This window comes from Saccopteryx leptura, chromosome 1, assembly GCF_036850995.1.
Source record: "Saccopteryx leptura isolate mSacLep1 chromosome 1, mSacLep1_pri_phased_curated, whole genome shotgun sequence".
Classification (NCBI taxonomy): Eukaryota; Metazoa; Chordata; class Mammalia; order Chiroptera; family Emballonuridae; genus Saccopteryx; species Saccopteryx leptura.
The window spans coordinates 276,844,953-276,869,604 of NC_089503.1; the positions used below are offsets into that span (position 1 = coordinate 276,844,953).

A 24,652-nucleotide genomic window follows, 5' to 3' on the forward strand; every position below is an offset into this window, starting at 1 on the left:
GGACCACTGGCCTGACCTGTGGTGGTGCAGTGGATAAAACATTGACCTGGAACTCTGAGGTTGCCAGTTCGAAACCCTGGGCTTGCCCGGTCAAGGCACATATGGGAGTTGATGTTTCATATTCCTCCCCCCTTTTCTCTCTCTCACTCTCTTTCTCTCCTCTCTAAAATAAATAAATAAATAAAATCTTTAAAAAATATATCTTTTAAAAAAGAGAGAAAGACTACTTTCTCTGTATGAACATCAACTTTTACTAATCTATGCTTCCTTTTAGCCTCTTGGTAGAACTTCTTATCATTTAAAAAATATAATAGAAATGATACAGTTAAAAGGAACACCATAGAACAAAATAACCATTATTATTAAGAAATTGAATTTGTCTAGGGACCAGAGGTTAAACAAATCTGGATCTGAAACACCATACAGTTTATACTGGCTCATGTAATGACTGTTCTCATCAAATATTATTAGTTCGCACTTGGGTTCTTCCCTTTCTTCCCCTTTTCAAACATGGTTCAAAAATTTCACTCTGATAAATTTATTTGAGTGAGTTTTTGTTTGGTAATGTGGGCTAAAAATCTTATGTGATCTTCTACTATGTAAATATATAGAGACTGTATTTGTAGAGTATACATTTAGAACATTTTGAAATTAAAGAGTAGAGATTAGATAGAAAGTTAATCTAAGTAAAGTCTTAAAAGTTAAGTTAGAAATGTTAAAGAGAAGGGAGAGGAAATAATGAAAGAAAAGAAAAGTAAAATGGAGGGATATCTAGGTCTGCAAAGTAAATAAAACTGAGGGAGATTTATGAAATATATGGTTAAGAAGAGAAACAAGTAGTGTTCCAGGAGTCAAATGAGTGCATAGTAAAATAAAAAAAAAATTTCTTTTGGAATTATATGTAAGAACTTAAGTGAGGCCCAGGCTGGTTAGCTCAGTCACTTAAGAGTGTTGTCCTAAAACAACAAGGTTGTGGGTTCGATCCTCAGTCAAGACACACACGGGAAGCAGCCAATGAGTGCATGACTGAGCAAAACAACAAATGAATTCTTCCCATCCCCCACCCCTCTCTCTCTCTTTCTCTCTGTGTCTCTCTGAAAGTAAAAAAGAAATTAATGCCCTGGTTCGCTCAGTCATTTGGAGTGTCCTCCTGGAGCCAGAGGCTGTTGGTTGGATTCCCCAGTCAGGGCACAAACAGAAGCAGCTCCATGTTCTTGTCTCTCTCGCTCTCTCACTGCCTCTCTCTTAAAAAAAGGAAAGGAAGGAAGGAAGGAAGGAAGGAAGGAAGGAAGGAAGGAAGGAAGGAAGGAAGGAAGAAAGAAAGAAGGAAAAGAAAGCAAAAAGAACTTAAGTGAATATTGGCTATACTTATTTCAGAAAGGATTAGTTACTGCTGCCTAACAAAATACCCCACATTTAGTGTCTTTAAACAATAAATACTTTGCTCTATGGAGTCTCTATGGATCAGGAATCAGATTTGTCCAAGTCTTGTGTGGTTTTAATCAAGTTCTCAACTGGGGTTGCAGTCATTTGAAAGCTTGATCGGTGCTGGTATATCTACTTCCGAAGTGACTCACTCATGTCCTCACACACCTAACAAGTTAGTGATGGTTATTGGCAGAAGGCCTCAGTTCCTTCCAGGCAGACATCTCCATAGGCTGTTTGAGTGTCCTCCCAACATGTCACCGAGCTTCTTCCTGGGGATGATTTTGTCCCCCAGGAAACACTTGGCAATATCTGAAGATATTTTGGGTTGCTGAAACTTGGGCAGGCATGCTATAAGCATTCCATGGTAGGGTCATGGATACTGAAAAACATCCTACAATAAACACACAACAAATAATTATTCATCTCAAAGTGCTAATAGTGCCAAGGTTGAGAAACCTTGTCCCAGAACCAAGTGATTCAAGAGAGATGAAGACAGAAACTGCAGTCTTTTATGACCTAGAATCAGGAGTCAACCTGTCATTCTGCAGTATCCTAATGGTTATATAGATCAGCCCTATTCACTATGGGAGAGTAATACACACAGACATAAATACCTGGAGGCAAGAATTATTGAGGGCCATCTTGGAGTTTGGCTATCACAAAAGAACTTTGTGTATAGCAAGAATGGCATTATTTGGTTTAGGTAATTTGGTGGGGAGTGTAAAGAGGAACAAATATACGATGAAAGAAAATGATATGACTTTGGGTGATGGACACACAATACAATCAACAGTACAAATGCAAAAGAAATGTTTACCTGAAACCTGTGTACTCTTATTGATCAATGTCACCCCATTAAATTTAATTTTTAATTTCTTTTCATTTATTTATTTATTTTTCTTATTTTCCAAGTGAGAGGAGGGGAGATAGAGAGACTAATGCTCTACCACTGAGCCAGCTGGATTGTAGAAAGTACTATTTTATTTGGGTTAGAAAAGAGCAAGAGGGCGCCTGCAATGAACAAAAGGGAGGAAGGAAGAGAAACTTCCACATGCACCCCAACCGGTATCTATCTACAAACCCCTGTCTGTGCCAATGCTCACAACTGAGCTATTTTTAGTGCCTGAGGTGGAGGCTCCATGGAGTCATTCTCAGCACCTGGGTCTGATGCACTCAAACCAATTGAGCCATGGCTGCAAGAGGAGAAGAGAGAGAGAGAGAGAGAGAGAAAGAGAGAGAGAGAGGAGGAGGAGAGGAGAGGAGAGGAGAGGAGAGGAGAGGAGAGGAGAGGAGAGGAGAAGAGAAGAGAAGAGAGGAAGAGGGATAGAGAAGCAGATGGTTGCTTCTCCTATACGCCCTGATCAGGAATTGAACCCAGGACATCCACATGCCAGACTAATGCTCTACCACTGAGCCAGCTGGCCAGTGCCTAAATTTAATTTTTCTAAATAAAAAAAAAATGAATGTAAAATATTATGATATTCTAGCAGCCATGCTTTTTATTTTCTCTATTTGTTTTAAAATATTTATGTGTATGTTTGTGGATATAATTTACAGTTTTGAAGCATTAAATCAACAAAGTCAATAAACAGGTAAAACACTCTATTAAAATATTATTGAAGAAAGAACAGGGGGTATTTTATACACAAATTAAATGAGGAAGACTATTTGAATTTCTTTAAATTAAAAGGGCCAGCAATTTAAATATAAAAGCAATGAGTAATTACTGCATTGAAGCAAATGTCCCCGAGTACACTACTAGCAGCCACTTTTAAAAGAAATAGGTGTACATGAAGCAAAACTGTAAAATGGCAAAATGAGGAAACCAAATGGGAAGCTAGAACATATTACCCTCAGCTAAGTAACTTAAGGCTTGCATTTAAATGGCAATCAAGTCTAATGATACATTTACACAGCAAAAATATGCTATCAAAGAATTCCTGGAGCTCTGTCTTCCTGTTTAGCAAAGCATCTAGCAATCTCTAAGTCCAAAGGCAAGCATGTGCTAATGAAAGGGTCACAGCACTCTGTGCTTTCTGAGATGACACACTTGATTTTTAGCTAACAGGAACCTGCTAATTAATTATGGAGTGGGGGTGGGGGCACTTGAGCAGGATTTCTAATTCTTCAGGGGTAAAACAAGTAATAATCGTTATTTTTATATTATATTTCTTTGACTCTTGCACATAAATGTAAACCTTTTCTCATCTATGTTCTACATGAAAGAGAGATCAGGGAAAGTTTTGGCAAACTTTTGGAAGATCTTCATTCTATTTCTGTTGTGTTTTGGTTTTCTCTTTAGTAAACCTCTACTGGATTGTAGAAAGAACTATTTTATTTGGGTTAGAAAGGAGCAAGAGGGCGCCTTTAATGGACAAAAGGGAGGAAGGAAGAGAAACAATGAATGTGACCACCAGCTGGGGCGGGAGGCATTAGAGCACATGATGCAGGCCAGCCTGTCATGTAACTTCCCTACTTAATTTAATATGATTATTTCATCAGAAAGGATAATAGCAGGAGAGTGATTAATTTTGTAACATGTTTAATGAGTGCTTTTACTCTTGCCCATATGTTAGTATTGCCACTTACTTCACATGAGTGTTTATGATAAATAGGAAGACAATCACGGTTTTCAAATAATGCAGAGGGAAGAGTCTGATATTTTATATTTATATACATATATATAAAACATACATATATATATAATTTAACCACTACATAGCTTATTAAAGAATCAAAGCATATTTATAAATGAAATAACATTAAGTGCATAGGCTAACTGTCCTCAATCTTTCAGTTTAAATGAGGTGCAGTTCCACATACTTGTACCCCTACGTCTTAAATAAAAAGTAAAAGCATTTCTTTTCTTTTTTATTGCTGACCACACAAAACAAAAACCTCAAAACCACATGCCTAGATGTAGGGTCATTTGTGTTTTTCTAATGCTTGACACGTAACAGACATCATTAACAAATAGTCAAAATTTTACTCAGTAAATAAAAAAATGAATGGTTGAATGATTGAATAATTTTTTTTTTTTTTTTCTGAAGCTGGAAACAGGGAGAGACAGTCAGACAGACTCCCGCATGCACCCAACCGGGATCCACCCGGCACGCCCACCAGGGGCTACGCTCTGCCCACCAGGGGGCGATGCTCTGCCCATCCTGGGCGTCGCCATGTTGCGATCAGAGCCACTCTAGCGCCTGAGGCAGAGGCCACAGAGCCATCCCCAGCGCCCGGGCCATCTTTGCTTCAATGGAGCCTTGGCTGCGGGAGGGGAAGAGAGAGACAGAGAGGAAAGCGCGGTGGAGGGGTGGAGAAGCAAATGGGCGCTTCTCCTGTGTGCCCTGGCCGGGAATCGAACCTGGGTCCTCCGCACGCTAGGCCGACGCTCTACCGCTGAGCCAACCGGCCAGGGCATGATTGAATAAATTTATATGGTCTTGTCCATTGCCGTTAGAGGGCTATAAATTTAACTACCAAATAAATGTTTGATTTTATAATAACTACTTTAGATATTTAAGGAAGTAGAATTTTGAGAACTGCAATATGGTAAAAACTAGTAATTCAATTAGATACTGAGAATGAATAAATAAGAGATGCATTTTTCTTCTGGAGGGTATGATCATTGCATACCCTAAGTGGCCTATCTTGTAATCCAAGTTTCACATGTGGGTATATTTCCATGTTGTGAAGAACAAGTATGCAAATAGAAAGAATTAGACTTCCTTGGTATACTGGTATCTTTATTTTCTAATTTTCTATAAAAATTTCTTAGCAAAAAATGGATGAAGGCTAAGGAGTGAGAAGAAATAAATAACCCTCCAGGATTCTGGATAATGATTTTTCTTTTATGAATTATGTGTGATTTTTATAAGTAAACAATATTCAAAATATATTTGGTCCTTATGCATTATAAAATATGAATATTATACAGCAATGTTAAGGCAACATTTTTCTAGAATGAACATACTTGAAAACCATCTAAATGAAATATATTTTAACTTTGTATTTTATAGTGTTGGCTAAGTATGCAAGGAATAATGCCTGCATTCATGATGACAATTGGTATTTCTCCAATGTATCTAAGGCTATATATTTGCATCAAATTATCTCCTTATCTAATTTATTATTTATACATGTAAGGGTTTTCATTGGCTGGAATACAGTTTCATTAGGACCTCCATGATAGTTTTAGTATTGTGACCACAAGCTGATACTAAGTGAAATGTTTGCTTTCAGACAAGTTATAGTAGCTGTAAGTAAAAGGGACATGTCTGAACTATTATGTTTGTTTGAATTGTACTTGCTTTGCATTCTGTCCCAGACAACTAAGGTTAGAACATTCTTTATTAGAAAAAGCTATCACGTGCATAGGTTCCTAAAACTTGTATTTGGATGTACAAAATAGTATTCTTCTCAATATTATAAACCCTTGGTAGTTTTTCTCAAAAAATAATCTAAGTTAACTCTTTAGTATTAAGGAAGAAAATTTTCAATGCTATAAACTGTAAGGAACAAAAGCATAGAAAATAATGGAAATAGGCCCTGGCTGGTTGGCACAGTGGTAGAGCATCGGCCTGGCGTGCAGGAGTCCCGGGTTTGATTCCCGGCCAGGGCACACAGGAGAAGCGCCCATCTGCTTCTCCACCCCTCCCCCTCTCCTTCCTCTCTGTCTCTCTCTTCCCCTCCCGCAGCCGAGGCTCCATTGGAGCAGGGATGGCCTGGGCACTGAGGATGGCTCTGTGGCCTCTGCCTCAGGCGCTGGGATGGCTCTGGATGCAACAGAGCAACGCCCCAAATGGGCAGAGCATCTCCCCCTGGTGGGCGTGCGGGGTGTATCCTGGTCGGGCGCATGCGGGAGTCTGTCTGATTGCCTCCCAGTTTCCAGCTTCGGAAAAATGCAAAAAAAAAATAATAATAATAATAGTAATAATAAAGGAAATAAGTCGATTTTTGCCTCAATTTTGAAACAAATGTATACAGTAGCAAATCTGTATATTTGTTCATTTTATTATTGCATGTCGATTGACCATTTTGTGGTAGTATAATATTAATATGGTTAAGCCTGAATTTCAGAAAATATATTCCATCAACATATTTTTAAATTTATGTTTAAATTTGTCATGTAAAGGAAGAATATTTTATGCTGAGTCCAAAAACCAGCATTCATTACAACTTTCTGAACCTTAGTTTCTTCTCTCAGGTTATTAATGATATTATAGTATTGACAATTAAATAAATGATTGGAAATACTGAAAATTCTCTAAATGTAAATAAGTAGGCTTCTGTCAGTTAAAACTTGCTTACTTTAACTTACACATTTACTATAGTTTTAATATTTGCTTTTAATTTATTATATATAGTTTGGAGCTATTCAGGAGACACATAAATTTTTTTTAAACTATCACTTTATATATAAATAAAATAAATATGATATGTGCTACTTTCAAACATTTGAAATGACAATGTAATTTAACATTTGACTAGTAATAAAAAGGAAACTGCTTTCTTTGCTGCTTGATGTATACTTGATAGAAGTGCTCTTTTCCAATGCTTTCTTGAACTTGACTATTACTTATATTTGTTTATATGTATATTATTTATCTTAATTTTTAAATATATGTTTTTATGTAAAAATACAGGGTAATCATCCTAATTTTTTTCACTTCTCCTAAATGAGATAGTTAAATAATAAAATTTAAAAGCCTTACATTTGGTGTTTATTTTGCATATTCATAATTATAAGGATGCATGTGACAAATGAATATTCCACTTGTATTTTATAGTTAGGTTTTTAAATTTTTATCTATAAGTAAAAAATAGTTAATAGAAAATGCATACGTATGGTAATTTTTGTGTTCTTCATGAAGAATAAGCTTTTGGTATAGGGGCTCTTATTAGTATAGCATTACTCTGGTCACACAATGAAAGAGAACAAAAGGGCAATTATGAGTGACATTTCTATCAACTTTGGAACTGTCAACCTCTATTTTGTCCTTAGGGCTTTGCACCTCTTGGCTTTCAGACATCTGTGCTGCCTTGAGTGGAGGAGACTATGAAGAGTTCCAGGGGATCTCTTGCTCTAACTGCTCTGGGTAGTCACTTTTCAGCATGCTCATGGCATCGTTCTTGGTGTCCAGATGGCAGCCCATGACGTTTCACCCCATCAGCATCAACTTCCTCCACTACACTGTCCCCTTTGCACACACTCACACTCTATTTCCTCTGTGCTCATAAATCTCGGTAGTAACTCCGTGAATATACCCCCTCCTCTTTTCTTTTTCTACACAGTCAAGTGAAACAGCCACCTTTAGTTTCTCCAAGCATCCTCTCAAAGCTTTTGGGAGAGTTGTGATGCTGTCAAAGGGAGTTTTCAGTCTGTCATGAAAAAAGCTAGTGGTTTCACACCAGAGGTAGTAAGCAGGTGCGACATTTGATAGGGGAAAAGTGCCTAGAATATTTACAGCTGCACAGTAAACAGTCAGTGAAGCTCTTATCTGATGAGCTATACTGGCTCAATAACAGGATTCTAATCCTTAGTGGTTCACTGAATCTCAGTAGCATTTAGTTTATACATATATACATGTTCTTATTTATTATTATTAGCATATATGGTGTGTTCTGATCAAATTTTAAATATTGAGATAATATTACATAATTAGTATTGCCTCCTTCTATTGAGGACATTTTTAAAGTTTTTAAAAAAGAATTTTATGCCAATTAATATATATTTTAATAATCCTTCTGCTTATTATATAAGGCAGTGTCTCTCAGATGTTAGTGCATCAGAATCACCTGGAAAATGCTTAAAACACAGTGCTGGCACCAGCCTCAGAGTTTCTGGGACAGACACTTTGCCTTTCCTCTGCGTTCCAGGTGGGCTGATGGTACTGGCCCATGGACCACATTTTGTGAAGTAGTCATTCATACTGGAGTAGAGTAAAAAAAGGACACAATACCCCTGGATTTCTGCCCACCATAGTATCTGATATAAGGATGTGGCTGACCAACTCAACTAAATGTTCAAATTGAAAAATGTAGGAATGGGCCCTGGCCGGTCAGCCTAGCGTGCAGAGGACCCGGGTTTGATTCCGGCCAGGGCACACAGGAGAAGCGCCCATTTGCTTCTCCACCCCTCCGCCGCGCTTTCCTCTCTGTCTCTCTCTTCCCCTCCCGCAGCCGAGGCTCCATCTGAGCAAAGATGGCCCAGGCACTGGGGATGGCTCTGTGGCTTCTGCCTCAGGCGCTAGAGTGGCTCTGGTCGCAACATGGCGATGCCCAGGATGGGCAGAGCATCGCCCCCTGGTGGGCAGAGCGTTGCCTCTGGTGGGCGTGCCGGGTGGATCCTGGTCCGGCGCATGCGAGAGTCTGTCTGACTGTCTCTCCCTGTTTCCAGCTTCAGAAAAATGAAAAAAAAAAAAAGAAAAATGTAGGAATGATTTTGCCCCGGTACTTTTTTAAAAGGTAAATTTTTCAAAATTATATATTAGGCCAGTCATGAATTATCTTAGTTTACTTCCTTCCAAGATGCCATGAATCCATATAAATGTGGTATAATAATCTTTAATTTATTACACATCTAACATAATCCCAGATTACCATTTGAATTATCTCATGGATTTTCAAATAATTGTTTTCTTCTTATGAAATAGAAAATAGAATTGAACACACAGCCATTTCCCCTCGCCTATCCATGGGTTTTATAAGTGAAGCTAACTATAAAATCTAACAACAAGAAACCACTATAAAATATACAAATTCAAAATAAATATTATATCTTTTTTCACTTTTATAAAGTGCCTAGATCAGTGATTTTTTGGTAAACATATACATAAAACTTTGTACACATTTATTGACATGTTTATTAATATGTTTCCATGTCACTAAATCACACTGTTTGGTTCTAAATCATTCCACTTTTGACAGGTTATCTTACTACTACTGGTATATTTTTTATGTTCTTAACTCATGAATATTGAACAGTAGCTAAGTGGAAACTATTTTTTTCTACAATAATATGTCTGTAAAATTAAATATAATGTTGACAATAAAATACAAATAAACAATACAATATTACTATTTAAGAGCACATAAAAACAATAACTTTTTTGTTTGTAATGAAAGAAAAGTAATGTAATGTTAATATCTGACTCATATATTGTGATAATAAATCAAGTGATAAGTATACCCGTAAGGGCTAATATAGATAAGTATAAAATAGAATGTAAGCTGTGTAAACTTGACCTGTTTGAGCATAGAACAATTGAAAATCACCATACCTGCTGAACTGACCACACACAAACCTTTGTACCAGCATGTATTAAGCTGTAAGGAAAATCTGTAAAACAAATTTGGATATTAGAAATGTAATGTTAAGTGTTTATACAACAGTGTTGCAAATAAATTAGTATAACGTTAATTATGTTTGTTTTGATTTTAGATTAAACTCAAAAGCACTTCTGTGAAACTTAAGAAAAAAGTTATTTTCTAAGAGTTAGAAAGTTTTCTTCTTTGTATTTAGTTTGGAAAGCGGGTCTGATCAGAGGCGCATGGCATTTAATGCCTCCGTGAGCGTTCAGGCACTCTACCTAAACACCAGGGTACAAAGATGCTTGAGATTCAACCTTGTTCTTTCGAGGTTGGGAAAAAACCTCTCTGTGTCATAATTTTATATGAACTATACATTGTCTCTCAACAAAAATGAATAGTACAAATGATAGCTCTTTCAGAATATTTTTTACTGGTAACATCAGTTATATGCTTTCTGGATAGTCAAGTGCATGTTTACTTTGTCTTATAAGAAAGGTATTTCATAATATGTAGTTAAAAGTGACGTTTTTGACAGCTGACCAAACATTTGTAATATTCAGATTGAATGTTAAGATCACTGATTGGTAGCGTAACTTGATGGGAAATGACAGGCACTGTACCTGTGTTTTTCTAGACATTTTCAATCAGCTTTTCCTTGTCACAGCTCATGTTCTAATAATCATTGCAGGATGAAGTGGCACAGCCACTGAACCTATCAGCTAAACCCAAGACCTCTGATGGCAAATCACCCACGTCACCCACCTCTCCCCATATGCCAGCTCTGAGAATAAACAGTGGGGCAGGCCCCCTCAAAGCCTCTGTCCCAGCAGCGTTAGCTAGTCCTTCAGCCAGAGTTAGCACAATAGGTAAGTTCTGTTTCTTTTCTTCTTGCTGATTTTTTATTTATGGCAATTGAATGAAATCATTTTTAATGGCAACTTATGCTTACCCTGTGCATGGCTTTAGGTCCACACAAGATTTCCAGTGATGAATCTCATAGATTTGTTTTAAACATGCAATTGAAATTTATAACTGAACTCCAAGTTATAATGTCCCCCTGAAAATCAAATTGAATTGCTTATGTTTATAACCGATGTTCTTAAGCTTATATAAAAGCAGCTTAATGACTAATCACAGAGATTGGTGGTTCAAGAATGTTGTTGTTACATGACTTGCCTTTTTCGTCACTGAAATTTATTTCTGTTTTTTTGTGATATGTACACAATAACATAATAATGAAATACCTTCTGCCTGGATTATCAGTCAACTATAGGATGTGAGGTTTCTTTAGTATACTGCTTGAAATTTACCTAAACATATTAAGATATTGTAAAATTGGATAACTTTATTTTTTCATAATTGTCATTTCAGCAGAGTAACCAAACAATAGAAAAAAGCTTTTTAAAAATTTCAATGTTTCATATTTAACTTACACATACATCACAGTGTAATACTTACTTACACCCACCTTTATTGATATGTTTATTATTTGCATACACTTATGAGAAGGCTAGCAGAACCCAGCCCTCAAGGAGCCCAGTGTTTAGTTGGGGGAAAAGTAGCCTCATAGTGCAATTCAGCCATAACAAGTCACATTCCAGAGCACAGATTCAGTCATGTGGTCATAAAGAAAAGCGTGTGGAATTCTACTAGGGAAGGCTCACGGGAGGCTAAGGATCTGCGGAGAGTCTAATTCAAATGGATCCTGGAAGAAGAGATAGATTCCTAAACACTTTAGAATGTAAAGAAAAAGAAGGAATTAGGCTTCATGTCTGAAGGGAGGAGTGCCACAGTATTTGTGGACACAATCTAAAACTACCACACATCTTTAGGGGGAAAGCTGACAAAAAGCAAACAAGGATCTTAGAATCAGAATGAAGATAGAGCAATGTCATGGTATCTAGTCTAAGAAAAAAATAGTTAAGAAAGAGAGGTTATTAATGGTGTCACTTTCTGCAGAGAAGTTAAAGAATGTGTAGAAGAAAAGTTTAGGGTTTAGTTGGAGTTCATGGCTAAGTAGACTCAGATAGAGGTTTTAGTAGAAGAGTTTAGCAGAATTCCAAATACAAAGATTTGAAGGCTATGAGGGACGAAAGTACAATTGATATATAGACCAGTCCCTGTGTAAGCTTAGTATTAAGAGGTGATTTTAAGAAGGTTGAGTGGAGGCAGATTTTAGAATAGATAAATATAAATGAGTACATACATGGACGATGACTCAGTAAGGAGAAGAGATGACAAGAAACTTTTAACTTTGGAAAGGAGGAAAGCCCATTATTTTTTCTGAGATTTATGGAAATGAAGAAACAAAGGTAAAGTTATGGAGAAACTGTGGATGGATATAAAGAAAGCTGAAGAGGTGCATTTCCATTGCTCCCATCTTCACAAAGTCGAATTCCAGATCACTTGCCAAGAGGAAGTCAGTGTGCGGCCGGCGGCAACCATGAGAAAAGAAACAATGAAAACTTAGGTTCTGAGAAGTTTTAAAAAATTTTGGAGTGTAGATATGCTTTTTATAATTATGCATCATTCTGTTGTGGTTGAACTCTCAGTTCCTCTGCTCAATATACTAAATGCACACCAAGAAAAAACTCACTTTCTCGTCCTAAGTAGGTAAAAGAAAAAAATATTTTATTGGTCAAGAATGCTTTATTTCTATAATAGACATGAAGGCTCATAAATATCACAGTCTTGGTATATGAGCTACTTTTTTAATGTCATTAGAACTAGAATATTATACTAATGAAATACCAGTGCATTTGCATTTTTATCATATGAAGATTTTATACTTTAGCATGCCAAGGATTAAGTATGACAAAATATTTTATAAAACAATGTATTTAATGACATTTATCATCTGACAGTCACCCCTACTAAAACTTTTCTTATTTTGTTTCCTGAAACATCCCTTCCCCACATTCACGTCCCTCATATCTTCCAAGGAGTTGAGGCCACTCCAATTTACCTCTCTCTTTTCAACAAAGGCAGATGTTGAAAGCTGAAAGTGTAATGAGTAATAATGTAGTTGGATAAAAGCTGTGAGCATTAATGGTGTTGTAAAGGTCACTCCTGCAAGAAGAATTAATGTGTTATGCCATTAATAAAGCATGGAAATTGGTGAATGAAAAGATAACTGAAGATATCATTAATGATGGGGGGATCTTGGTCCTATCCCTATCAGCTATAAATACAGAGTGAGTTTTTGAGGTCGGGGACTGATATTAAAGTATGTTATATAGGAATGCTTTTGATATGGTGGGCAAGTGACAGGCAGCTTCAAGGAAAGGGATCCTTAAAAGACAGAAATGGTTCAGAAGAATGATGGATGATTTTAGAATTTCTTTTCCAGATGTTAACTTTCTCTTATTGGCCTTTTCAACTTAAGTTGCACATAGATAGAACACTTTTAAATATTTTCAAAGCATTTTTCATCTACTTTCTCACTGCAGCTATGGTTAGAATTATAGACCCTTAACTAGAGAGACCAGATATCATAACTATATAGTCATCTATATAGTCAAAACTTGTCATTTTACAGATAAGGAACAGAGGCCTAAAGTGGCTAGGTGCTTACCAGGGGTTCTCAGTAAGTTTCTATCACAGTATAGCTCTGTTATTCTATGTTTATTACCTCTGTTTCAATTTCAAGGAAACAAATCTGCATAAAGACCTAGTGACTTGCCCAAAGTCAGACCAGTGGAGGAGGAGGCCTTACAATCAGTCTCCGGGTTGGGATGCTTTCTTTTCAGTTATTGCCAATGGTGGTCTGTCTTTATAACTCGCTCTTCTCAGCCATCTACTTAACCTTTCACTCATTCATCCAATAAGCGGGCACTGAGCCTCTTCTCTATGTTATACATTTTGCTGAGTCTTTAGGATAAGCGATGAGAGTGTTGAACAGAGGCTTTAGATGCCTACAGTCTTTGTACTCTCATGTCTTTGGAAGATTCTGGAACATATTATTCTTACCATTCATTCTTCAGGGACAGTAACCCTGATAAGTAAAAATTTTACCTGAGCAAATGATGTAGATACACATAGATTCAATAACTTGAAGGGAAATATTTTCAGGTTCATTACTTTGGTACTTTATTTTTACAACTTACTAATTTAAAATATGATGACATGAAGAAGAACATGACCTCAAATACATTTACATAAGAAAACCTTCTATGAGGCTAAATTATTGAACAAAAATATTATAATAGTTACATAGAAAGCCGTTGGATTATTAGGAAGTTAGGGGTATCAATCAACATCTGGAAGTTAACATTTACAAAGTACTTTACAGTTTGCTTTTATATTTATTATTTAATTCTTGTGAGGTTTCACTGATGAAAAAATATCAGATTTCCAAAAATTTGATGATAATATGACCTCAAAAATAGGAAAAAAATATTTGTTGAAAATAACTTGAAACATCTGTGCCCTTATTTATATTTATAGCTGAAAACTCCATGTAAAATAAACATGCAGTAAATAAGACTGTGCATGGCCCTCATAGCATCTGTTAATTCCAATTTTAATAAATCTGTGACATATCATGAGGCGTCCATTGACATAACAACATAGAAAAATCAATGAACTTGGAATTATCAAACTGGAACTTAGAAATATATATTTATTCTTTCAACAGTCTTCCATGGGCCAAAGAAATAAAAAACTAAAAGAGAAAAAAAAATGCCCTCAAGTAGTTAGTACATAGACTGTTATGAAAGGCAAATTTAGCAAAAGGGAAGACAATGGGACAGCAAAAGCATTTATAAGGTTTAGAAGGAGCATATAAATGGGAAGTACCAATGTTGTCACGGAGCATTTCCGTGGTATGTCAGCGAAGTCCTTACAGAAGAGGGGACATTTGAGTAAATTCACACACACACCTGGAAGAGGGAATATTTCAGACAATGAGAAGCTTGGGAACAGAGGTGAGTGGGAGGAAGGCCTGTCCTTGGTCCTTGGGACAGGAAATAGTCCTGAGCAGCATCAGCGCAGGCCTCCTAAGCAACCAACAAGACACGACACAAGAAAGGTCAGCAGAATTGACATCATAGACTATTAGGCCATTTTAAAGTGTTCAGAATTTATCTTAGAGGATCTGTGCAATGAAGAAACCTTTTTAATTTTAATTAGTATTTCCCATATTTATTTGAATATGAATTATTTTTCTTCACAGAATATTATAGATCATCATCTTAATGAAGTGTTCCTTTAAGTATTAGGGTACCAAGGGATGGGTGTTTAATCAGGTAAAGGGACATGATCCAAATTTCTTACTTTGGAATACTTTGGAATGCTTTATCTGGAAACAGAGTAGGAGATGGATCCATGGAGCGCAAAGATAGGGAAACCAGTTAGGAGGTTAAGGCGTGAGCCCAAGTGAGATATGAGGTGGCTTCAGCAAAAGCAGAGGACATGGGACTGGAGAAGCGCATCTGAAAGCTGAGGAAGACACAGGGCTGTTGTACTTAGTTGCTATCTGTAGATATAGTTATAGGAGTTATCTCTCATGACCCCCATGTGGCTGCGTGGGCAGCTGGAATAAGGTGTGATGTCAAAAGAACACATGGAGGCCGTGGGATGATGAGTTCTGGTTTAGACATGTTACGTTGCAGGGACTCACAGGGCAGTTAAATGGAGGAGCTTCAGAGACAGATACATGTGTCTTGGAATCAGGAAGGATTTGAGGCAGACAGTATATTTTACAATACTAGGAATCACCCTTTAATTCTTAGGATTACGTTGAGGACCAATTGTGACATATTGGATTCTAAGGTTGATTCAACAAATCATAAACTGGGTGGTGGAAAACAAATTTATTCAATCACTTTTTGGAAGCTGGAAAATTCAAAGTCAAAGTGTCAGTAAGGTTAGATCCCTGCGGAGTCTCTGAGGGACAGTCTGTTACATGCCTGTTGCTTAGCTCCTAATGGCTGCTGACAGTCATTAGTGTTCCTTGGTTTTTAGAGCATAACTCCAATTTCTGTGTCCGTAGTCACATGACCTTCCTTGTGTCTCTGTATAACAGATCTTTCTTTCCTTTCTTTCATAAGGATACCTGTCATGGAGTTAAGGCCCACCCAAATAGAGGGATGATCTTGATTCAAGATCCTTAATTTAATTATATCTGCAAGGACTCTATTTCTAAATAAGGTCACAGCCACAGGGGTTAGGATGAGACACAGGCATATTTTTTTTGAGAGACACAAGTTAACTCATTACAAGTAGTTTCAGTTTCCCCTTCTACTTTTTAATAGCCTTTCCTATTGGGAGGCAGCCATTCTAAAATTGTGTTTAGGTTTTATTTTTTCTAAGATTTATTCTTTCTAATTTGTCCATTTTTTTTCTGCCCTTGAAACTGTATAAAAAAGGCCTTTTTAAATTTTGAGAATTTTGTTGATAATGACTAAGGAGAAACACTGATGCATAAGACATCAAACCTTGCTAAATTTTATAATGCTACAGAATTACACAACTATATTGATTTCTAACCTGCATTTCCCACATCTCATCTGAGACGTTAAGTGGAAACATATTGGCTTCTGCTCACTCTTTCCCTCCTAAGATTGAGGCTCACTAAACCTTTCCTACACACCTGCCTGTCTTCTGATCATGCCTTTAGATAAAATTGCTGCCTCCATATATAATGAAGGAAGAATAAAATGTATCAGGTGATTATTTTAGGTCTTTTTGAATTCTGAAGAGGGACTTCCATTTAATTGAACTTCTCTATTAACAAGAAAAAATATGTCCTGGAAGACATTATCGTAATGGTTAAAGCCATGTAACAAGACTGCTGAGAGTAAGCATAGAAAAGAAATGAAAGCAGAAAGAAAAAATTAAACATTTTTTATTGTCTCCTCAGGTACAAGTTTATATACACCTTCACGTGTGTTATTTAATTTTTCCATTGACCTTACATTTATTTTACAGGTGATGGAAATGGAAACTCAGTGATATTGTTATAATTTGTCAACTATCACACTATCCTAGAATTAGAAACCCAGGTCCATCTAACCCAACACCCAAATTTTACCTTTTAACTAATGCTATTTGGCAAATAAACCGACCACTACAGAATAATAACAGAGACCACTTATGATACTAGGAAACTATATTAACTCATTTAATCTTCCCATCACATGTGGTGTCTGGTCAGTATGATCCCCTTTTGACCAATGAGACCACTGAGACTTAGAAAAGTAAAACAACTTGGGCAGTTTATATAGCTGCTAAGTGGAAAAGCTAGGATTTTAGTTCAGATTTGTCCAACTCTAAAACTTCTCCTGAGAGTTCAAACCTGCAGCAAAATTTAAAGAGCTGGGAAAGAAAGGATCCCAGGAAAGGATACAAAGATGGAGGAGTCAGAGAGGTTAGGGGACCCAGTGCTATGATGAGAAAGAAAGAAGGAATTTCAATGAGGAGGTCATCAGTGCTGCCATTCTGCAAGGAATGGAAAATGCCCTTTGGATTTGGCAGTTCAAAGAACAAAGGAAGCAGAAACAAGATTATAAAAGGAATGGAAGTGTCAGGAAGGAATGGGAGAGTATCTTTGCAAAGCTTAGAAGGTAAATAGTGAGACAGGTTAAGAATAAGGGACAGCAAATATTAGAGAGAGAGACTGTTGGTTGGAGGAGAAGCTTAAGTACATACAAGTTGACATGGTGGTGATGGGAGAGAAAAACAGAGAGATGACCAATGTCAAAGAGAGTAACTGATGGTGAGGTACAGGAGTCTAGAACATGAGTGTAAGGAATTTGCCTTGAATGAAATTAGAGTCATCATTTTCACTGAAGCAGGAAGAGGCTTAAATGGAGATAGATTTGAAGTGAGCATTGGGTAAGAATGGGTTACAGGGAGGAGTAGGAAGGTGAAAGTTTAGCTTTACTGGCCTTTACCAAAATCAGAGCCCGGACCAACTGCTAAGAGAGAGGGAGTGAGCAAGATTGAAAATTTGGTGACAGCGATAAGAACAAAATGTAAAGAACCAGCAAACAATGCCATTAAGATTCAACTCTGTAGTGTATAAATGGCTTTTATGATTGAACACCAAGAGATACAAATGTTAGAATTTCATATAGCATGTAAGTTAAAACTCGAGTCTCTAAAAGCAAGAATGTTTACTTAAAAGTGAACACCTATTTCCACACACACCTCAACTTGAAACTAGCCATTACAGACCATACATCAGTCAGTCATCTACAATGATTCTGTGTCTATATTAATCATTTCTCCTATACAGTGTTTTCTTAGCAGCACCTAAAAAGCATAACAAATTCATATTTTTATTCAATGCCATGTGCTGAACCATTTCACATTTATCTGTGCTGTGGAGAAGCTAAATAGACTACAAAACTGTGTGACATCAGGTAGCTGATCCTCTTAGGATGTTACTAAATGAACATACACCAAGACTATCACTGCCATGTAAGAGCTGAACTTCTTTCTAGAAGGGTAGTGTTTATGAACAGAATAGTTCAGGAATGTGAACTGTGGTTTATTTCACCATTAAGAAGGTTGTTCAAGTCAGAATAATGTGCTGTTAAAAACAACCAACATTTAAAGTAAATATTAATCCTGAAGGTCTGACCTCAGTCTAAAAAGTTGTTTCCAATTCATATTTTATTTAAAAGAGCATGGATGTTTAATTCTTTCAATAAGTTCCAGAGAATTTAATTCTGAAAAGCAAAATATACAGGGCATGGCAAACATAGGTTTACAGTTGATTGTATGGAAAATAATATAATTGATAAATAAAAACACAAGAATAAACTCTCGTACTCCATTTGCTTATAACTCTAAACCTACTTTTGCCTCACCCCATATAGTAGCTCCAGCTTGCTCTTGTATGGACTACATGGGAACTTATCTTTTCTGCCTGAAGGAGATCAGAGGACAAGGCCTGGTCTGTGCACAGTAAGGGCGGGTGGGGACGGCAGTGCTGCACTAATCTCACATCAGCTTCTTCAATAGGAACATTTAAGCAGCAAGAAAGTATTCCATGTTTTTGGCAATCAGCAGATCAGATAGAAGAGTTAAGCTATACAATGAGGATGTGTAATCTGACATGATTAGACAAGGCTCTTTAGTATCAGAACATTCATAATTGAGACAAAGAAATAGTATTAATAACACTTTCCTAACACGACAGTTAGCCATTTTATATTTCCTTTCTTTAATCTTAGTGTTTTTCAACAAATCAGGGGATTTAATAGTGTGTTTTGGCAGATTAGAGGATTTATGGCCCAGATGTTTTTGTTCTAAAAATGGATTAGGGTGTAAAGTTTGCTGGAACCCATGGAACATGCTGAGGCAAGCCGGTCACTGTATGTGTGATTAGCGCCTGCCTTCTGTCTCACAGCCCCTCCATCTGTCACAATTCACCAATGGGTCTGCTTAGATTTAGCCGCATGTCACAAACAAGTCCCTTTTCTGGGCAATTTCATATTATAGATTCAGTTTATGCCATTTTATGCCCTAGTTAAAAGATAGGGAGAACGAAAGGTGAAGTATTAGCGTTCCTTTTAATATTTGCAAAACAGCATTTTCTCGTAGGTATTCTGCCTTAAGATCATTGGGATTATCACAATTATGTGCATCACATAAATAAATACCCAGTGTTAAAATTAAATTAAAATTAGTTTTGCTCTTTACACCTGTTATTCTTTATAAGCTATATTTTGGTGGTTTGTTTTTTTTTCATTTTGGCTAACTGGATTGTAAAGCTACAGATACACAGATACAAGATGGTCGTTTGACCATCTTATTAAGAGTGTGAATTAAGTGTGACTATACTTACCAGTAGCCACAATTTTTTTTAATTATATAATTACAGGCACTTTGTTACATTCTGTGCTTAAAATTTAGCTTCTTAACTATTTCAAGTATGTATCCATAGCAAATCACTGCCACCTGTGGTTTATTTCACCATAAATGGATTCAGGAGCAAAATACTCTCCTTTGACAGTTAATAATGATTTATTTTTTCTGTAAAGAACAACCTAAAAGTGCTACACATAAACTTTAAATAGACCTTCTAATGCTATGAGACTGTCAGTTCTTATAGTGATAATTATCAATATCTGTATCCTATGGTAACATTCAAATAATCCTGACATGAACAAAACTTAAAGACAGGTGTTATTTTTGTACTAAAAAATATTCAGTTAACTAAAAAGAGTTTATTTAAAAACTATATTTTAAAGATCTTTCCAAATTTATTTCACTTAAATATTATATTTTTATTACAGATGTTTGACACAATGTTCATGTAACTATGTGAATTGGCCAGCATCAATTACTTATGCAAGGCCTAACTTTTGGTGGTGCAGTGGATAAAGCGTTGACCTGGAATGCTGAGGTCGCCAGTTTGAAACTCTGGGCTTGCCTGGTCAAGGCATATATGGGAGTTGATGCTTCTTGCTCCTCCTCTCCCTCTTCTCTCTCTCTCTCTCTCTTTCTCTCTCTGTTTCTTCTCTCTAAAATAAATAAATAAAACAAAAATTTTTAATTACTGATTCATTCATTTAGACAGATTCTTTTGAGAAATATATGCCAGATTCTAGCCGTCACCCCCAAAAAAGAAGTGATTGTTATGGTTAACGATTGACCTATCCATTCATTTGTACAAAACATATTATTTGTTCTGTCATATCTTCAGGTTATTTAAATGACCATGATGTTGTCACCAAGGCCATCCAAGAAGCTCGGCAGATGAAGGAGCAACTTCGGCGGGAACAGCAGGTGCTTGATGGGAAGGTGGCTGTTGTGAATACTCTAGGTCTCAATAACTGCCGGACAGAAAAGGTTAGTTCAGAATGTAACTGACTTCCCAAAACTACTTAAACTTCTTAAGTGCTTTTCTTTTTTATTTTCATCTTCTCATCATATCAGAATAATGGTTCTCCTCTCTTATTTCTTTGGTCAATACAGAAATCTCCATGTCCATCCTAATCAAACCCAGCCCCAAACAGGCAGGGTTACAGTTCTCTTGTATCTGTCTCCAAACCTTATTGAAGGTTTGATGTGAATGTCTCCTTTTCTGCCATCCATTTGTATTAAAGTGAAATGGCATTTCAGATGTCTGAGTCTGAGTGAAAGTTTTGCTTTAGAGCTGCTTAACTTGCATTTGGGAATGAGCTGGATTTGAAACTGATGAATCTTCTTTAACCAGCATAAGCTTGGATGATACCCACGCTCACAGTCTAAGTATCCAGGATCCCGAGCTTGTCATATGTTTCTAATGCAAACCACTGTCAAGTTTTAGGTGACTGAACAATTGGAAAATTTGAATTTATTGTACAACAAAATGCGACTTTTAAGACTTGGACATTAATATTCTACTTGAGCCCAGTGAAACTTCTGAATATATCTGAGATATAACAATGTTAAATCTTTTTCTGAACTAGATTGTATTTTATTCAGGAATGTATTATAAGTTATAAAACTTGATGCACTTCTTTTAGTAGTGCTTGATATGTTTTGGAATGAAATTTTAAAGTGTTACTGCATCTTCTTTAAACAATTCTCTAGTTATAGATGCAACAGAGAAGAGGGAAAATGATCAGCTACTTAGCAATACCTTGATAGTTAATTATCACAGGAAATATGAGTCAAAAATGTATTGTACAGAATGAGCAGTTGCTAATTTGGATAGCCTTCTGGTTTGCCAGGTTTTACAAGGAATTTTATATAGAATCTCTAAGAATCTAGTAATCTGCATAGTGAAGGAAATGTGTAGGCATGAACCCGTCAAAACCGTATCATTTTCTGGTCCCAACGTGGGTCAAAAGGTTGAAGAAATGGCAATTCTGTTCTGTTTCTGGAGGGTCAGTATATCATCTCTTTCAGTCTCACAATGGAAGAAGGCACTGGTGCAGCAAGAAGGGCACAACATTTTTCTAGCTAAGCCCCAGAGGGAAGGGGAAAAGCAAAGTGACAGTGCTAAGAAGGAATGATAGCAAGCATAAAGGAATTTATATTCAAATATTTAAACGTTCTTGAAAGGATGCTTGAACAGAAATTCCTTTTTTCTGTTCCCCATGTAGAAATGAGTTTAACACTCAGTCAGACGCTAATGCAAAGTGACTCAAGCTATTCCTCGCAAGCCTAGCTAAATTGCCGTTATTTGTTAAGCGCATTGAATTCAGCTGTGGATACAGCAGTTGGTTGCATTCAGCAAGCATCTGTACCTTTTTTTTTTCTATTTAATCCTCCAAAGTAGAAACAACTCTACCTATCTCCCTCCTTCTCCTCCCTTGTGCTGCCTGGGAATTGTCAAGTGACAACCGACTAAACCCTTTTGGACAAGAAGCCTTCATCCTAAATTCTATAGACTTGCAAAACAGGTCTTGTGGTTGGATCAGGGAGCCCATTAAAAGCACTTTGATGGTATGGAAATACATCTTCAGGAAGCTCTGAGGCCCCTAAGCAGTGTGCTGTTTAACTCTGGTTACAGATCCGGCATTCACATAGGAGGGCAATAATTGTGCTGATGGCTTGTAAGGCAATAGAAGTACATAAAATAATCCCGGGCACTCCACCATGGCATTGCGAGATAATCTTCTCTAATACAGATCAGCTGTTGTTCTAACACATGACTTTCTGCTGGCTCCAGTGACTGCTCAGCCTTCTGAGCTCAGCCTTCTGATTAAGTAGTAGGAGCTGAACCATCTGCATTCACTTTGTTCCATAGTTGTCCATTGGTAGTGGACCTCCCTTTTACTTCTTGTTCCACCTCTGCCATCACACTTTATTTTATTTCTCAGATTAGCAACTCCTATTTGAAGTACAAAAGTCAGAGTTGCCTCCGTTGAAAGCTGCTGCTTTCAATTTTTCTTTCTCTATTGTAGAATTATAATAATGTTATAAAAAGACCATTTTTGAAGTAATACTTGCCAAAAAATCTGCTGGTCAATTAAGATGGCTTAATTCTCCAGAAGGTTCTCATTCTCCAACCTGTTCACCATGCACTTTCAATTCAGTTGAGTTACATCTTCAATTAAAATCTTATGTTTTCATAGTTAATTTTTTAAGTGAAAATCTTAACATATGAAGGGGAGCAGTTTTATTATTGTAATGACACGGCAAACTCTTATAATGTGTAGAAAAATCTTTTCAGCACTTGAACTTTCAGTTCAGTTTGAACTAGTTTCTGCCTTAAATTATCCTTGACACCTGAGAATGAAATTAAAGCTCTCTTAGAAATAGGTACTATTGCGATAGCTTTTTCTGTTAAACTAGCTTGGGTGTTACTTCTACAATATCAATGATCCACATGTATCTGTTCAATGCATGGGAATGAGATGATGTCAAAGTCTTTTAATTAGTAATTATTCAACATTAGCACCTACTATGTTGTTAGGGATGGTGCTGAGCAGTTCAAGTACTACACTGAATAAGAAAATATATCCTCTGCCTTTACAGTGTTTAGAGCTGAGATAAAATTATTCTGACCATAATCATGGCATATTTATATTTGTAGGCCAACCTATATGAATTGAATAAGAACCTATATTTCTTAGCCTATGAGATTGGTTATATACCCGACTTGACAAAGGTGGATGCTTGTTCTTCCACATAAAGTGACATCATTATAGATATTGTGTATTTTCCTAGTACTGTACGTACCTTTTTAATAGGTTTTTATAGTCACCCAACTTTATCATTGCCAAAGCATAGGTAGATTAATAGTTGGTTTGATATTTTGCTTTGTAGTTCTTTTTTTTTATAAATAAATTTTTATTTTAATGGGGTGACATCAATAAATCAGGGTACATATATTCAAAGAAAACATGTCCAGGTTATCTTGTCATTTAGTTCTGTTGCATATCCATCACCCAAAGAGAAATCGTCCTCCGTCACCCTCTATTCAGTTTTCTTTGTACCCCTCCTCCTCCCCCTCCCCCTCTCCCTCACTCCCTCCCCCCACCCCCCATAACCACCACACTCCTGTCCATGTCTCTTAGTCTCGCTTTTATGTCTCACCAATGTATGGAATCCTGCAGTTCTTGTTTTTTTCTGATTCACTTATTTCACTCCGCATACTGTTATCAAGATTCCACCATTCTGCTGTAAGTGATCCGATGTCATCATTTCTTCTAGCTGAATAGTATACCATGGTGTATATGTGCCACATCTTCTTTATCCAGTCTTCTATTTTTTTTACAGTGATTAAAAGCCTTTAAGCAAACTCTTGGCCAATACAGCAAGAATCCATAAAAGAGTAGTGTCCTTAACATGTTCACCAAGTCCAAGTTGGCCCCATCACCATGCCAAATCCCTGAAAAATGCAACCCAACCACAGTTCAGTCTGTTAGGAGCTGTCACAGGGAGCAGGAGTCCAGGAAAAGTCCACATGGCACTGGAATTGTTGTCACCATTCTATACGTTGCAGCTCATGTCCAAGTCCCAATGACCGCTGCTTCTAGCTGGTAATGATTCAGGTAGACTGGAAAAGCCATTTGCAGCATGCATGGATATGGAGCTTCTGTTCTCCTCTGCCTGGAGAGATGAGACCAGGTTGCTTTTCCCTGGAGCTCTGCGACTGTGGCATGGTAAAGAGAACCTTGGGATACACTAAGCTGGGTGGCAAAGGTAGATTCATAATAGAAGTTGGCAAAAGGGGGAAAGAGAGCTCTAAATTAGGAGTAGGTCCCAGCCTGAAATATGAGTGGGGCATTGAGGTAGGAGGGATAAAGGAAACTCTATATATTAAGCAAAGCAGCAGAGAATAGGACTATCAACACCCACAACAGAGATCTTTGAGGGAAGAATAAAAGACCTGACTATTCAGGCAAAATAGTTTACTGCTTCTTGGAAGAAATACCCTAGGCTCATCCACAGTGTCGTAGATGAGGCCGATGGCCCTGGGCACCTTCAGCCTTCAGTGGCAAACCCCAGCTTTCTGGGCAAG

General features: G+C 37.0%; 1 protein-coding gene across 13 annotated transcripts in view; it reads left to right on the top strand.

Moving 5' to 3' along the window:
• Nucleotides 1–24,652, top strand: part of SOX5 (SRY-box transcription factor 5) — a 1,089,507-nt gene that overhangs the window by 1,033,668 nt on the left and 31,187 nt on the right. For all 13 annotated transcript variants that reach the window (XM_066354437.1, XM_066354444.1, XM_066354418.1 and 10 more), the window contains 2 exons: nucleotides 10,430–10,607; nucleotides 20,399–20,544. In XM_066354437.1, the coding sequence (XP_066210534.1) occupies nucleotides 10,430–10,607; nucleotides 20,399–20,544 (324 nt within the window). The remainder of the gene's footprint in view (nucleotides 1–10,429; nucleotides 10,608–20,398; nucleotides 20,545–24,652) is intronic.